Source organism: Lontra canadensis, unplaced genomic scaffold (genome assembly GCF_010015895.1).
Source record: "Lontra canadensis isolate GAN:19392208 unplaced genomic scaffold, GSC_riverotter_1.0 scaffold60, whole genome shotgun sequence".
In the NCBI taxonomy this organism is placed as follows: domain Eukaryota; kingdom Metazoa; phylum Chordata; class Mammalia; order Carnivora; family Mustelidae; genus Lontra; species Lontra canadensis.
In genome coordinates, this window is record NW_022631054.1 from 997608 (window position 1) to 1011564 (window position 13957).

A 13957-nucleotide genomic window follows, 5' to 3' on the forward strand; every position below is an offset into this window, starting at 1 on the left:
GTGTGTGTCTGGGTAGTTGGGTCACCTTATTCACTGAGATTTTCAGGCTTCTTGGCTTAGAGCTCTGCATGGTATCCTTCTAATTAAAACAAGACAAAACAAAACAAAAATACCTTCTTATCATTGCTTTTTTCTTTTATAGTCTTAGTAATGTGTGACAGTACCTTTTCTCAACTAGTCCTTTGAGAATTCTGTTGTGTTGCCAATTTTGCTGCCTTTCTAATGAGATTACTACTGTTGTCTGAATTCGCCTCCTGCTCTCTCTAGATTTACTCTGCTTACTTACTGTCATTCTCTGTCTTCGGACTGCAGTGTGCGGGTCAGTGTGTAACTAGGGCTGGCAATCCAGTGTTGAGTAAGACAGGCTCTGTCATCTGGGGGTTGAACACTTCGCTCATCTTTCTTCCTGTTCTTAGTTGATGACAGCCTTCAAGCGTATAAAGTTTTCTCAGAGCACCACTTTGGACACATTTAGTCATTCAGCAAACCTTTTTTGAGCACCTACCAGAGGGCACATTTCAGGTGGGGATTTAGCAAGTGAACAAACCAAACCAAACAAAAATGGCCCTTTTTCATGGAACTTGCTTTCTAAAAAACAAACAAGTGAAACGATGAAAATCTATGTTGTTTTAGATGGTCATTGCTAGGGAGAAAGTTAAAGTGGGGAAGGGAAATAGGGAATGTTAGGAAGGATGATTGTACTTTCATGTAGTTTGACCAGAGAAGGCTTTGCTGAAATTTGAATACGGACCCAAAGAAAGCAAAGGATCAAGCCAGGTGGATAACTAGGGGATGTGCTTCCAGGCAGAGGGAACAGCAAGTGTAAAGGCCCTGAGGTGAGAACAAACCTGGTGGGCGTTGCTTTGTGAGGTTGTCATTACTGTTATTTTTTTAATGGTTAGTAATGATTGTTTTGAGGGGAACTCGTTTGAAATCCTGGCTGGCAGTGTGGTTGGGTGTTAGGAGGAGGAGGATTCTAGAAAGGGACCCTGGAAGGAGAAAGGAGGAGAGCTAGCCTGGGCAGGATGACAGGGGTGGAGGGATTCTGGGTGGGAAGGAGGTGTGCAGCATGGTGGGATGGTGAGAATAAGCAGGTTAACCTTTCTCAAAGACAATGTTAATGCTCTGAGTGATAGATGAGTCTCTTCCTATTGTCATCGCAAAGCCTCTTGGCATTAGCTCTTCCTTTGCACACCTAGCTTCATGCGTGTCTTGCGTCAAGCCTGTGAGGAGAGTAGGAGAGAGATCGCCATTTTACAGTGGAGGAGACTGGGGCCAACTGTGCGCAGCTTGCTGGTAGCAGAGCCTGGACGTCCCCCTGCAGGCCTGCCATGCCGGGGTTCAGCTCTGGGAGAAGAGGAAGGGGCTCCTTTCCAGGCTTCTTGGTCTAGGGGTGAAGAAAAGGAGCCAACCCCCCTGACAGGTCCTATGCATCTGGAAACCCAGAGGTGGGACACTGTGTTGAACATCTGGCCTCAGAGCTGGCCTCCAAAGAGCAGAGTTAGAGGGGGTTTGGGCTTAGACTTTGAAGTCCGCAGGGACGTTAAAAGTGCGTACTGTTGTTGAGTGCTTCTGTCCTGTCAGGCGTTTTGCCAAGCGTTTTCTCACATGATCTCATTTTATTCTCGCGACAACCATATGAGGTAATTACTACTACCTGATCCTGACAACAGCCCTGTGAGAAAGCATTTAACAGACCGCGAAGGGGGCGCAGGATGTGAGTGACTCACTAGGGAGTGGCCACGTGTGTAGTGTGGCCAGTGGTAGTGTGGGGTCTCCAGCTCTCTCGCTGCATCTGTCCATGTCCTTAGGGAGGGGATGGCAGAGCTGGGCCCCAGCTGGTGACGATTGCCTTTGCTAACACCCAGGGCCGAGAGGGGCCATGGCTTCCTCCCTGCAGTTGAGATGATCCCACTTACTGAGAGGTGGCTCCAGGAAGCACAGCTTTTCTTGAAAGGCCAAGACTGCCCTCTTCTGGTTGGCCATGGTTAGTGGCTACACTTAACCTCACCATGCCCCTGGCCAGCATTGACCTAGGATCTGGTGTGAGCGGTGAGCTGGGTGTAATTATGCCATGGACAGGTCAATGGCACAGGCCATGCCTTGCATGGGCCTCTTGTCCACCCACCCACCTTCCCAAGGACCTTATGTCATCTCCCCTGCCCCCATTCTGCCTTTTCTTGCTGTCTCTATCAGCATCCTCCCATCTTGAAAAGCCTTCCAGGGACTCCACACCACCTCCTGCGCAGTCCCGTGCTCTCTCTCCATGGCCAAACAGAGCTGTCTACACCCGCTTGTCTGTGTGCACCTGGCTCTTTCCTCTAACTCCGACATCTGAGCCATGCGCCCCCATTTCCACTCTCACTACTCTGAGGAATCTCTTACCAACTTCCCCAGCGATCTCCCAAGACTCAGTAAGCACTTGATTTTAAACATGCATTTTGAATTATTCAAAGAATACATTGATTCATTCACATACACACGTAGGCCATCAGCTTTGTGTCTCCAGAGATAATCACCATTATCTCTGTTTGACTTTGGTGGGTATATGGTGTTTAAAAAATACGTACAAATATGATCCATAGAAAATATGCAAAACATAAAAGATGTTTATGTGGTGGGGACTGTGTCACAATAGCTTTAAGCTTGGCAGGTTGGAGATCTGTCCATGTAGATGCAGTTAGACCTTGTCAGGGGCACTCTTTGGTTCTCTTATTATCCAGACTCTCAGCAACATTCAACACAGCGACTGTTTTTGGGGTAAGAACACTTAACGTGAGGGACTCCTGGGTGGCTCAGTCGGTTAAACATCTGCCTTCGGCTCAGGTCATGATCCCGGGGTCCTGGGGTTGAGCCCCATGTCAGGCCCTTTGCTCAGCAGGAAGTCTGCTTCTCCCTCTGCCTCTCCGCCTGCTTGTGTGAACACATGTGCTCTCTCTCTCTTTCTCTTTCTTGCTCAAATAAATAAAATCATAAAAAAAAGAACACTTATCACGAGATCTACCCTCTTAACACATTTTTAAGTGTACAGCACAGTATGGTTGATTGTAAACATGGTTCGACAGATTTCTAGAACTTCCTTCATCTTGCAGGACAGGAACTTTATACCCACTAAGAGCTACTCCCCATTTGGGACAGATTCTTTTTAAAAACACTTAACAATAACCTATGTTCCTTGTTTAAAGACTTCAGAAGTAAATGAGAGGAACGGGAGCGCTGCTCTGCACCTGCCCTCCCCGCCCAACCCCTCTCCCCTGCACCTGTGAGAGTTGACACCCTCCTTCTGTATGGATAGGAGTCACAAGATAAGGTTTGCCGTGACAAGACTATATAATCTAGGTGTTGTTCCCCTTCTGGATGAGTCCTTGCTCCTCCCCTCTCTGCAGGTCCTGGGTGCCCGACTTCCCTCTCTCTCAATGGGAGAGAGCCTTTGGATTCTCTCTCGGGCTCCCTTTCTTTTGTAAACTCTCCCTCCTCTTAGGGAATTTCATCTCCTCCCACTGCTGTAGATACCATCAGTATGCCACCACCTCCCACATTTCGATCTCCAGACCAGACCTTATATATCCAGTGGCTGCCTGGATCCCACAGGTCACCTAGAACCCAGTGTGCTCCAACGCTCTCACCATCTTCCCCTTGGAGAGGGGCTGCTTGGCCTGCTGGGCGTGGAGTCAGACAGCTCCACGAGCTAGCCCCCACCACACTTGCCAGCCCTGCCCCTGGAGTACCTCTCTCCCATCTGTTCCCTCACCTCGGGAGATTGCCACCAGTCCCCCACAGAATCCTCTCGGCGCTTCCTGAGTCTGTACTCACATGGTAGCCAGTGATGTGCATTTAAACCTTACAGTTCAAGTACAAATCTGACTGTGCCATTTCCCTCCTCGAAACCCTTCCAACGGATTACCTTGAGTCACAGGATAAAATATAAATCCACATCAGCCTTCTTGGTCTTCCTGTTGGCTCTACCCACCTCCCTGACACCTTGTTTTCCCCCCACGGTGCTCTCCGTGCCCAGGCCACTCCAGGGTCCCCTGGTCCTCGACCAGGCTGAGCACATTCTGCCTCAGGGTCTTGGCAGGACCTTCTTCCTGCTACCAGAAAGTTCTTTCCCTCCCTCTGGGCCTGGACGAGGCCTCCTGTGGAGCTCAGCTTCACTTTCTGACCTTCAGAAAGGCTGTCCTTGACTCTTCACATCCAGGTCCCCCATCGGGCTCTCTAGTATCCCATGCCTTTTCCCCACGCTCTGCTCATGTTTGTAACTCCTTCATCATTCAGTGCTCATTTATTCTTGCCTGCCCCCGCCCCAACCCAAGAAAGCTCCAAGGGGTCAGAGATTTTCTGCTTCTCTCACCACTTGTTTTCTTTAGCATCTCAACTGATGCTCCAGGAACACTTGTCCGCTTCGAGGTTGAATTCCCCATTGCAGTACTGTGGTAAAGAGCTTGTGTGCCGAAGTCTGACAGTCCTGGGTTAGAGTCCCAGCTTTGCCACTTACCAGCCGTGTGACTTTGGACATGTCACTTTACTTCTGAGTCTCTGCTTCCTACCTCATAAAATTATTATGAGACTTAAATACAAATGAATATAAAATGTTTAAGGCGATGCCTGGCCTATGGAAATCCTTCGATGAATAACAGTCATTACTGTGTGTTTATAGCTAAATCACAAGCCCCAGATTGCCACCGTGGCTTCCTCCTCATGTGGTGAAGTCAGGAGCAGAAACACATTTGCACGTTCACTTGGACTCAGGGTCTTTGGAAGCCAGCTGTGAGGGCAGCAGTTCCAGCTCCATCCTGCTCTCTTCCTTAGTGTTTCCGCAGGCACGTGGGCTTCTCTGAGCTCCTTGTGGTCCTCGGTAAAGTGTGGCCCAATGCATATGTCACAGGACAGTTACAGGTATCACGTGAGATAATGCACGATAGTACCTCATGTTGAAAAATTGCTACATTAAATTAGAGACCTATTATAAACTCAGAATGGCTAAAAATGGCCCTGTGTCTCCTACATTTTTTTGGAGCTGGCTTCCTCTTCATTTCCTGCCCTCCATCATAGAGAGTCAGACCTGAGTTTGAAAGCTGGCTCTGCCCCCTCTCTGCTGCATCTCTCCACTGAGTACCAGTTTCCTTCTCTCTAGAGTGGAGTCAGCACCCCTCTGACGGGATTAGTGCAAAGAGTAGATAAAACAGTGAATCCAAAGCAAGGGTTGGCCGATGATGGATGGTTATCAAAGCCAGGCCACTGCCTGATTCTGTCAGGTTCTATCGGATCACAGCCATGCTTGTTCACTTGGGCCCTTTCTCTGGCTGCTTTAGTGTTGAGCAGATGTCAGGGAACCTCTATGGCTGGGGCGCCTGGGTGGCTCAGTCCATTGGGCACCTGGCTCTTGGTTTTGGCTCAGGTCATGATCTCATGGTCATGAGATCCAGCTTGGCCTCAGGCTCTGTGCTTGGCCTGGAGTCTGCTTTGGATGCTCTCTTCCTCTTCCTCCCCCTCTGCCCCTCTGCCCAGCTGCCCCTTTCCCCGTCTGGTCCTCTCCCTGCTCATGGCTTGCACATGAGCACACAGGTCCTCTTTCTCCCTCTCTCAAAATAAAATCTTAAAAAGAAAAAAGGAACCTCTGTGGCTGACCAAACCTAAACTATTTGTTCTCTGGCCCTTTTTCTGACATCTCATTCAGTGCCTGCTTGTGGTAGGTGCACACATCTGTACCATTAATACTGCAAGCCGGTGGAATGTGTTCTGTAAAGGTGAGGAAGAGGAGGCCCCTCACGGGGAAGGGCCAGCCAGAGTCACTCAGCAGAGCGCCATGCACACAGTGGGCCTTGGGATGTGAGATGACCTGTGTGAAAAGGACTCTTGGTCTGGTGAACTTTCCAGTACATTAAAGAATATTCTTTTTTTTTTTTTTTTTAAGATTTTATTTATTTATTTGAGAGAGAGAGCATGAGCACGTGAGCTTGCACAGGTTGGGGGAGGGGCAGACAGAGAGGGAGAAGCCGATTTCCCTCTGAGCAGGGACCCTGGGATCATGATTTGAGCTGAAGGCAGATGCTTAACCAACTGAGCCACCCAGGTATCCCCACCAAGGAATACTCTTTAAACATTAAGTCTGTCAGGAAAATGTATCAAGCCTATTGTTAGGCCTATCATGACTCCATGTAATGTCTTTCAGTGAATTAGAATATATATATGATATAATATATCATATATATATATGACTTTGTGAGGCTAAGATGCTCTACTGCCAGAAAGTTATAATAGCTATATAAATCTACCATGGATTCTCTGTGACTGGGACCTCCCTCACCTCGGTTGTACAGTGTACCACCTGCCCAGCTGTCTGTGGCAGCCTTGTCTGTCAAAGAATGGCAAACTGGCATGAGTCCTGATTTTCGCATATCTGTTGTGTAAAAACACAGTCCACTTCTTAGGGACCTTCCCAGGCATACTATGACTCTGCCCCTCATTGTGCGTCCTCAACTTCTGTGGGCCCGGTAGACCCTGAGCCTCCTCACCATCACCTTTGGGATCCCACAGGCAGAGATGGAGTTGGTCCAGCGTATTGGCGTCCCTGCCAGTAAGATCATCTACGCCAACCCCTGTAAGCAAATTGCACAGATCAAGTACGCCGCCAAGCACGGGGTCCGGCTGCTGAGCTTTGACAACGAGATGGAGCTAGCAAAGGTGGTAAAGGGCCACCCCAGTGCCAGGTAAGCTGAGGACTGCTCGTGGGGAGGGCTGGGCTAAGTGTGAGTGCAGAGGGGGAGGGAGGGGGAGCACTGGAGCTGAGGACCCTGAGCAGGCCCGGGCCATAGTCCCAGGAGTCTGGGGTGGGCGCTCCTGGGTCAGACCCAGCGAGCTGGGGCCTGATGAGGACCGGGGCAGAAATACCCGTGACAGCCTGGGCACAGCAAAGCTGCGGTATTCTGGAGGTCAAAGTCACAGGCCGAGGGAGCAGGAGGGGGTTGGTCAGGAAGGCGGCACAAAGGAGGCGGCCTTCGAGGTGGGCCCGATCAACAGTGTATCTGGGTGAACCGCTTCAGCAAAGAATGCGAGGAGGTCAGAAGCAGCCCTGGGGTGTTTGAGGAATGAGCAGAAATTTGGGGTGGCCAGAACAGACCCTGTGTGAGGGCAGAGGGCAGCCGTGAAGGCTGGTCCGTCACAGTCCCAGGGCAGAGACCTGATGCACGTGGGCTTTGGCGGGGGTCAGGGCTGGATGTTTTGCTCCGGCTTTGGCTTTCACGCAGTCGCCTGATGCCATAGGGGCTCCAGGGAGGGCCACCTTGGGGTGATGGGGGACCACTCTGGTTCACCCAAAGCATCTTCCATTTTGTTGGTTTTACGTGATATTGGGGTTCTCAATAAGACTGTGTTTAAAAAATGGTTCCCCTCATACAAGAAAAGTTGGAAAAGCCTGGCTGGTGTAGAGGCTGATTTGGAGGAAGTGGAGCTGCCTGGGAGAGCTGGAGAGGTCAGGGCCAGGGGCAGCGGCCACGGGGCTGGGCCCAGGGATGTTTAGGGAATGGACTGGACAGGCTCCAGAGGCTGACTGGCAGTGCAGGTACAGGAAGGGGTCAGGGCCCTGTGGGGTGGGTGGCTCTGAGCTTATGCCTCTGTTCTCCGAGAGGATATAATTGGGGTGGGGGGTGGGGTCCCCCTGCAGAGGTGCGCTGCGTGTCTCCTCAGGATGGTTCTGGGCATTGCTACTGATGACTGTCACTCCCTGAGCCCCCTGAGCTTCAAGTTTGGAGCGTCGCTGAAATCCTGCAGACACCTGCTTGAAAATGCCAAGAGGAGCCACGTGGAGGTAGTGGGGGTGAGGTAAGTGCCCGGAAACCCCACCCTCCCTGCCAGCCCCCTGCCTCTTTCCCAGAAATTAATCAGTTCCCTATGAGATCCTCCTTCAGGGTCTGCAAGGAGGGCCTGTCCCCAGGCATAGAATCCTGCCATTGGACAGTTTCCTCTCTTTGGAAAGAAAGTTCAGAGTGTCCCACTCACTCAACCCCATGGTCCCCAGAGGACCTGGCCTGGCAGGAGCCATACACACCTTTGCTCTGTCTCTTTGCATGCAGGGATATGGAAGAAGTCATGATAATGACCTAATAATATAGTTTTCATTTATTCTGTGCTCAAGATATGCCAGGCACTGTGCTAAATGCTTCAGGTACATTATTGCACAGCCTTGTGGGATCTTAGCTCCACTTTATAGCTGGGGAAACTAAAGCACAGTGCTGGCTGGGAGGGACCTACAGACACGGCTGACTCTGAGGCCTTGCTCCTCATCCCAGGGGGCTCAGCCCCAGTAGCAGCATGAAGGGATGGGAGGGACACCAAGTGCCAAAGGACTTTGGATCTAGTCTCCTGTCCACACCTCACTTGCCCCATGACCTATGGCAATGCATTTAACCTCCGGGGCCCTCAGTCACTATATCTGCAGAATGGGCACGATGCCCATTGTGCTTGCCCAAGGCTGCTCCTGGCTTGGGCTGCGGCTATGGCACCTGGGGCCCTGCATGTAAGCCAAGGGTCTTCCTCCCTTCCCAGTTTTCACGTTGGTAGCGGCTGTCCTGACCTTCACGCCTACGCTCAGTCCATCGCAGACGCCCGGCTTGTGTTTGAGATGGGCGCTGAGCTGGGCCACAGGATGCATCTCCTGGACCTTGGTGGTGGCTTCCCTGGATTGGAGGGGGCCAAAGTGAGATTTGAAGAGGTAACCCTAGGCTGTGTGGGAGGTGGGGTTGGTGTGCCCGGTGCTGTTGAGTGGGTCCTAGGTGCTGCATGCTGTGCTAGGTGCTTTTCCCGGATCATCTTATTATTAGCCCCATGTTACAGCTGAGCAAACTGAGGCTCCTCAAGGTTACGTCACTTTCTGGCAGAGCTGGCAACACACCCTGCTCTCTCTGACACTAGTCCATGCGCATATTTGAAGCTTAACCAGGCTTATTTGCATAAGTCCTGAAACTCTCTGAGGGCCTGGACTGCTCTATGCTCCCTTAGGTAAGCTGATGAGAAATCAAACGGGAGGGCAGGGAAAAGAAAGGCCCACCTGTCTGCTCCTTTCCATGTGAGATGAAATCAAGAAAAATGTCCCCCAGCAATCCCCACTGCAACCACTAGGGGTCGCCTCTCCCTAGTAAGAGCCAAGTCTTGGGCGCTCACATCCGCACTGACCCTAAGAAAATAATCCCCCACCGGCACAAAGACTTAGCCTCAAAGAGGAGCATTGTTCATGACAAAAACCCAGAGGACTTTTGTGGTCCATCTATCACTCGGGAATTGGTTAAATGGTGGTACATTCATACGACCTCCTTGTGAGGTCATTCCCAGAGTCTGTTGCGTAAAACAGGTTATAAAACATGTATAGCCTTACATATTTATAATAAAAAACTGTGTGTGTATAGAAAAAGAATTAAAGGAGCTACTCCAAAAAGTTAACAGTGATTAACAATCTGGATGATAGAATTAAGGGTGATTTTGATCTTTGTTCTTGTATTTTCTGTGAAAAACATGTCCTTTAACAGATTGGTCACTTATGAAAGAAAGATATATATCAGGGCTTCTAGAACCTGAGTACCAACTATTACGTTAAGAACATCTCTTCCCAATTTGGGAGTGTTAAGGAAGTTGATTGACACAAGCGTAAGGGTCTTGACCCTGCTCCGTCTGCATCCTGCCTTCCCGGTCACCTGTCTGCAGTCACTAGTTGGGGCCTTAGCAGCTGTCAAATCCTTCTTTCTGAAATCAAAGAAGGTTTCAAGAAATAGACTTGAAGCTATAGCAAGTCCTCAGTATGTAAATCCCACATTTCACACATGTCATTGTCCCCCATCCCTGTCCACCAGATTGCTTCTGTGATCAACTCAGCCTTGGACCTGTACTTCCCAGAGGGCTGTGGCGTGGACATCCTTGCCAGGCTGGGGCGCTACTACGTGACTTCGGCTTTCACCTTGGCTGTCAGCATCATCGCCAAGAAGGAGGTTCTTCTGGACCAGCCTGGAAGGGAGGGTAGGTTCCAGGTGGGCAGCAGAGCCCCATTTTTTCCCGAAGCTAGGGACAGTGGCTGGCTGAGCAAGGTCTAGTTTTAGGGCTTGGAGAATCTGGAGGATGGATCCTTGCCTTAGGGAAACTTATATCCAAGTCCTCTTATCCCCCCAAGACACTTGGTGTCAGTTTTTCCAATGTATGTTTATACTTTATGAAGATTGAGGTCAAAACAACATTAGGGAGAACAGATAGTTGATTAACCCATTGTACAGATGAGAAAACTGAGAGCCAAAGAGAATATAAGTGGATTGCTTAACACTAAAAAGCAAAGCCTGCATTCGACCCCATGTCTGTCTGCTCTCTAAAGGACAGGTTCTTACTCATCCTACTGCTGCTCATAACATAAGGAAAATAATTAATGACAACTTATAATAATTGTCTAAGCCTACTTTATAGATGACAGAACATAGGCCTGGAGAGGTTGAGTCACTCGCCCAAAGTCACAGAGCTGGTAGAGTCAATGCCTGGATCCAAGTTCAGGCCGGGCTGACTCAGGGTTCTCTGCCCACACTGCAACGTCAGCACTCTTTCCTGCCCTTCCAGAGAGATCAGTCCCTCCAGCAGCCCCTTGAGTGAATGGGGTCAGAGGCTCTGATCTTGGGGCTTCGCCTTCTGCTCCGGGGTCCCAGGCAGGAGAGCTGAGGTCTGTGTGTCTTCCCCTGAGAATCCATTGGGAGGGGTGGTGGGCCCCAGGTAGAATGTCTTGTGTGTGTGTGTGTGTGTGTGTGTGTGTGTGTGTGTGTGCAGAGATGACATTCTTCTGGCTTCCTTTATAAATCTGGCTCATTACCCTATCTGTCCAGCCAGGAGACCTGCTTTTTCATTTCTGCCCCATCATCTTCCTCTGAGTGAGCAGTTTAACCTCTTGGGGTCTCGAGCTTGGGTGGGCTGCTCTTCGGCCTTTGCTGGGGCGTCCAGGGGCTCAGCTGCAGGCCGGAAGTGTGTCCTGCACAGGGGTGCCCAGCTGCAGGGGTGAGGGTGCATCACATGAACCTTGTGTCATAGGAGGCAGCAGGACCCACCCCAGAGCTGAGGAAGGGGCAGGCTTTGGGCTTCAGTTACCCATCATCCTTGCTGAGCTGCCCACTGTGCCAGTGCCCCACTCCTGCCCCCTCCCACTGCTGCCTGTGCTGCCCCTGACCCCTGCCCTCCCCACAGAGGAAAGTGGTTCCATCCCCAAGACCATCGTGTACCACCTCAGTGAGGGCGTGTATGGGATCTTCAACTCAGTCCTGTTTGACAACACCTGCCCTACCCCCATCCTGCAGAAGGTGAGCCTACCCCCATGTGGGCCTGTTTTCAATTGTGTGTATATGTGTGTGTTTAAATAACACTCTGGGGGGTGTTTTTATCTAATTTTTTTAAAAGTAATACATATTCATTGTAGAAAATGGCAGGATGACGAAGATCACCCAGTCCCACCATGTAGAGATAGACTCTTTGAACATTAGATTTCTTCTTAGTCTTTAAAAAAATGTACTCTGTTTTCAGAAATAAAGTTCGATTGTGTTCTTTTGTAACTGCTGTTTTTCCACTCGTTATGGGGTATAGCTCTTTCCATGCCATTAGTTCACCTTTGACAACTTGCATTTTGAAGACTATGTAGTATTTTAACCCATCTAACCTATGGTGGGTTTGCTGTTTTGAGTGTTGTTGAGTATATCTTGACATCCATATCTGGTCAAGCCCTAGAGTGAATTTCTAGAAGCAAAAAGAAACAGTTCATCTTTGATGGGTTTTTCCAGGGTGACCAGGGAACAGACATGGACAAAGAGGGGAAAGACTATCAGACACACTGTTGTATTTTCACATCTCCAGGCCTTTGTGTGGCCCTTTTTCTGGAAGGGAACTTCAGTGTCTAGAGGGACCTAGACCATCGTGAGTGCTCGGTGTGTTTTTGTTTTTCTCTCTTTTTCCATCCTGTCTCATTTTTCAAGACCCACTCAAATGTCAGCTCCTCTGTGTAGCCTTTCCTGCCCCTTATCTGTCACAGGCAGAAGAAGCCCCCCCACCCATCGCCCACGTCCACGTGCCCATGCCACGACTTGAGTATATCCTCATTCCAGGGCTGGGTTGTTCAACGTGATTTCCTCCAGCTAGTCTGAGTAAGCCTCCCTGATGTGCTCAGGAATTCAGTTTTCCGCCGTGATATGCTAGCCCTGCCTGCATTCTTGTGGTTTCCCACATCCTACTGCACTGAGAAAGGACAAGGCTGGCCTAGGCCAGACACACCCCAGGTCACACAGCAGGCAGCAGCTGCTTCCCAGGTCCTGGCCCCCTCCAGACCCCATCTGCCTTCCAGTACCCCTCTTCCTGTCGCAAGCCGTCCCTGACCCATGCCCCATTCCCTTCATCATTAACTCAGATGAGCAGGACTGTGGGCCCTGCTCATTCTCACACCCCCCATCCAGGGTCTCTATTTTGATGAATCTCTGGTTGGTATTCCTGCCTTGGGCCCCAGGATGTTACTGACCTGCTTTGTGATCAGTCCTGTTTTCCTCTGGATACTACTAAAGTTTCTTCCTTGGGGCTGTCAACCACTTACCAGGTCCAGCCCTGTGACCAGATCCAGGGTGGGGCCCCGTCTGGTGGTGGAGAGAGATGACCACACACACAGTTAGTGAGCTACTGTTGTGTTGGGCGTGTGTCAGAGGGACCCGGCCTGCCTGTGGTAGCATCTGCACCTCCTTCCCCAAGGAAGGTCCCCTTTATGAGTCTCGGTGGCAGGTCTGCATCCCTGCTCTTCGTTCCCCAGGACTTTGTGTTTGGACGCCAGGCACAGAAAGTCCTATTAAACATAATCAGTCCTTGGTTCAAAGTATACTTCTTATTACTGGAGCCTGCCTGGCTCTTTTTTGTTTGTTTTCTTTCTTTCTTTTTAAAAACTCAAGAAACATTTGAGTATTCTCTCTATGCAAAGCCCCTTCCTGAGGCCTGCACAGGACAGTAGGTGAGACAGAATTGTCTGAACTTTGGAAATGCTGTCCTGCTGGGTATGGGAGTGTGTGCCTGTGTGTGTGTGTCTGTATGCGTGTGTGTGTGTGTGTGTGTGTGTGTGTGTGCGCATGTGTGCATGCAAGTGGTGAGCAGTATACAGGCTTCAATAGTGTTGTGAGAAAAGCACAGAAAACTACAGAACAAGTGTTATTGGAATTTTTTCAAAAAGATTTTAGTATATTGGGGCGCCTGGGTGGCTCAGTGGGTTAAGCCTCTGCCTTCGACTCAGGTCATGATCTCAGGGTCCTGCGTTCGAGCCCCGCATTGGGCTCTCTGCTCAGCAGGGAGCCTGCTCACCGCCCCCCCGCCTGCCTCTTTGCCTACTTGTTTTTTCTCTTTCTCTCTGTTAAGTAAATAAATAAAAGATCTTAAAAAATTTTTAGTATATATCTTTAAAACGAAAGGACTTTAGAAAAGTCACGATACCATTATCAAATTAAAAATAAACAATATCCCCCATCATCCTGCCTCATAAATGGTTTTTCTAGTTGACTTACTGAAAGCAGCAGCCAAAAAAAGTCCATATACTGCATTTGGTCCAATGTCTCTCCTTAACCTATTGGTTTCCCCAAACTCACTCCTGGTTTGTTTGTTTGTTTGTTTGTTTTAATTATTTGTTGATGAAACTGAGTTGTTGGTCCTAAAGTTTCCTGCATTCTGGATTTTCCTGATTGGTGGATTCCCTGGATTTCCCTCTGGTGTTATCGACTATGTTGTTCTGTGCCCTGTATTTATTTCTTTGAAACTAGGTAGTTCAATTTCATGGTTTCGGGTGGATTCCTAATCAGTTTTAGGGTAAAAACGTTTCCTGGGAGGACTTGTCTTTCTTTTAAGTGAAATAAGCATTCTTAAATTATTTATTCTTTTTCTGCCACATTCCTTTTGTCTCTTCCCATGGAAAGTACCCACTGTTTTG

At 49.6% G+C, this 13957-nt stretch overlaps 1 protein-coding gene across 2 annotated transcripts in view; it reads left to right on the forward strand.

Moving 5' to 3' along the window:
* Positions 1 to 13957, forward strand: part of AZIN2 (antizyme inhibitor 2) — a 35571-nt gene that overhangs the window by 3001 nt on the left and 18613 nt on the right. For both annotated transcript variants that reach the window (XM_032877138.1, XM_032877137.1), the window contains exons 4-8: positions 6538 to 6710; positions 7687 to 7821; positions 8545 to 8710; positions 9843 to 10005; positions 11203 to 11315. In XM_032877138.1, coding sequence (XP_032733029.1) covers positions 6538 to 6710; positions 7687 to 7821; positions 8545 to 8710; positions 9843 to 10005; positions 11203 to 11315 — 750 coding nt within the window. The remainder of the gene's footprint in view (positions 1 to 6537; positions 6711 to 7686; positions 7822 to 8544; positions 8711 to 9842; positions 10006 to 11202; positions 11316 to 13957) is intronic.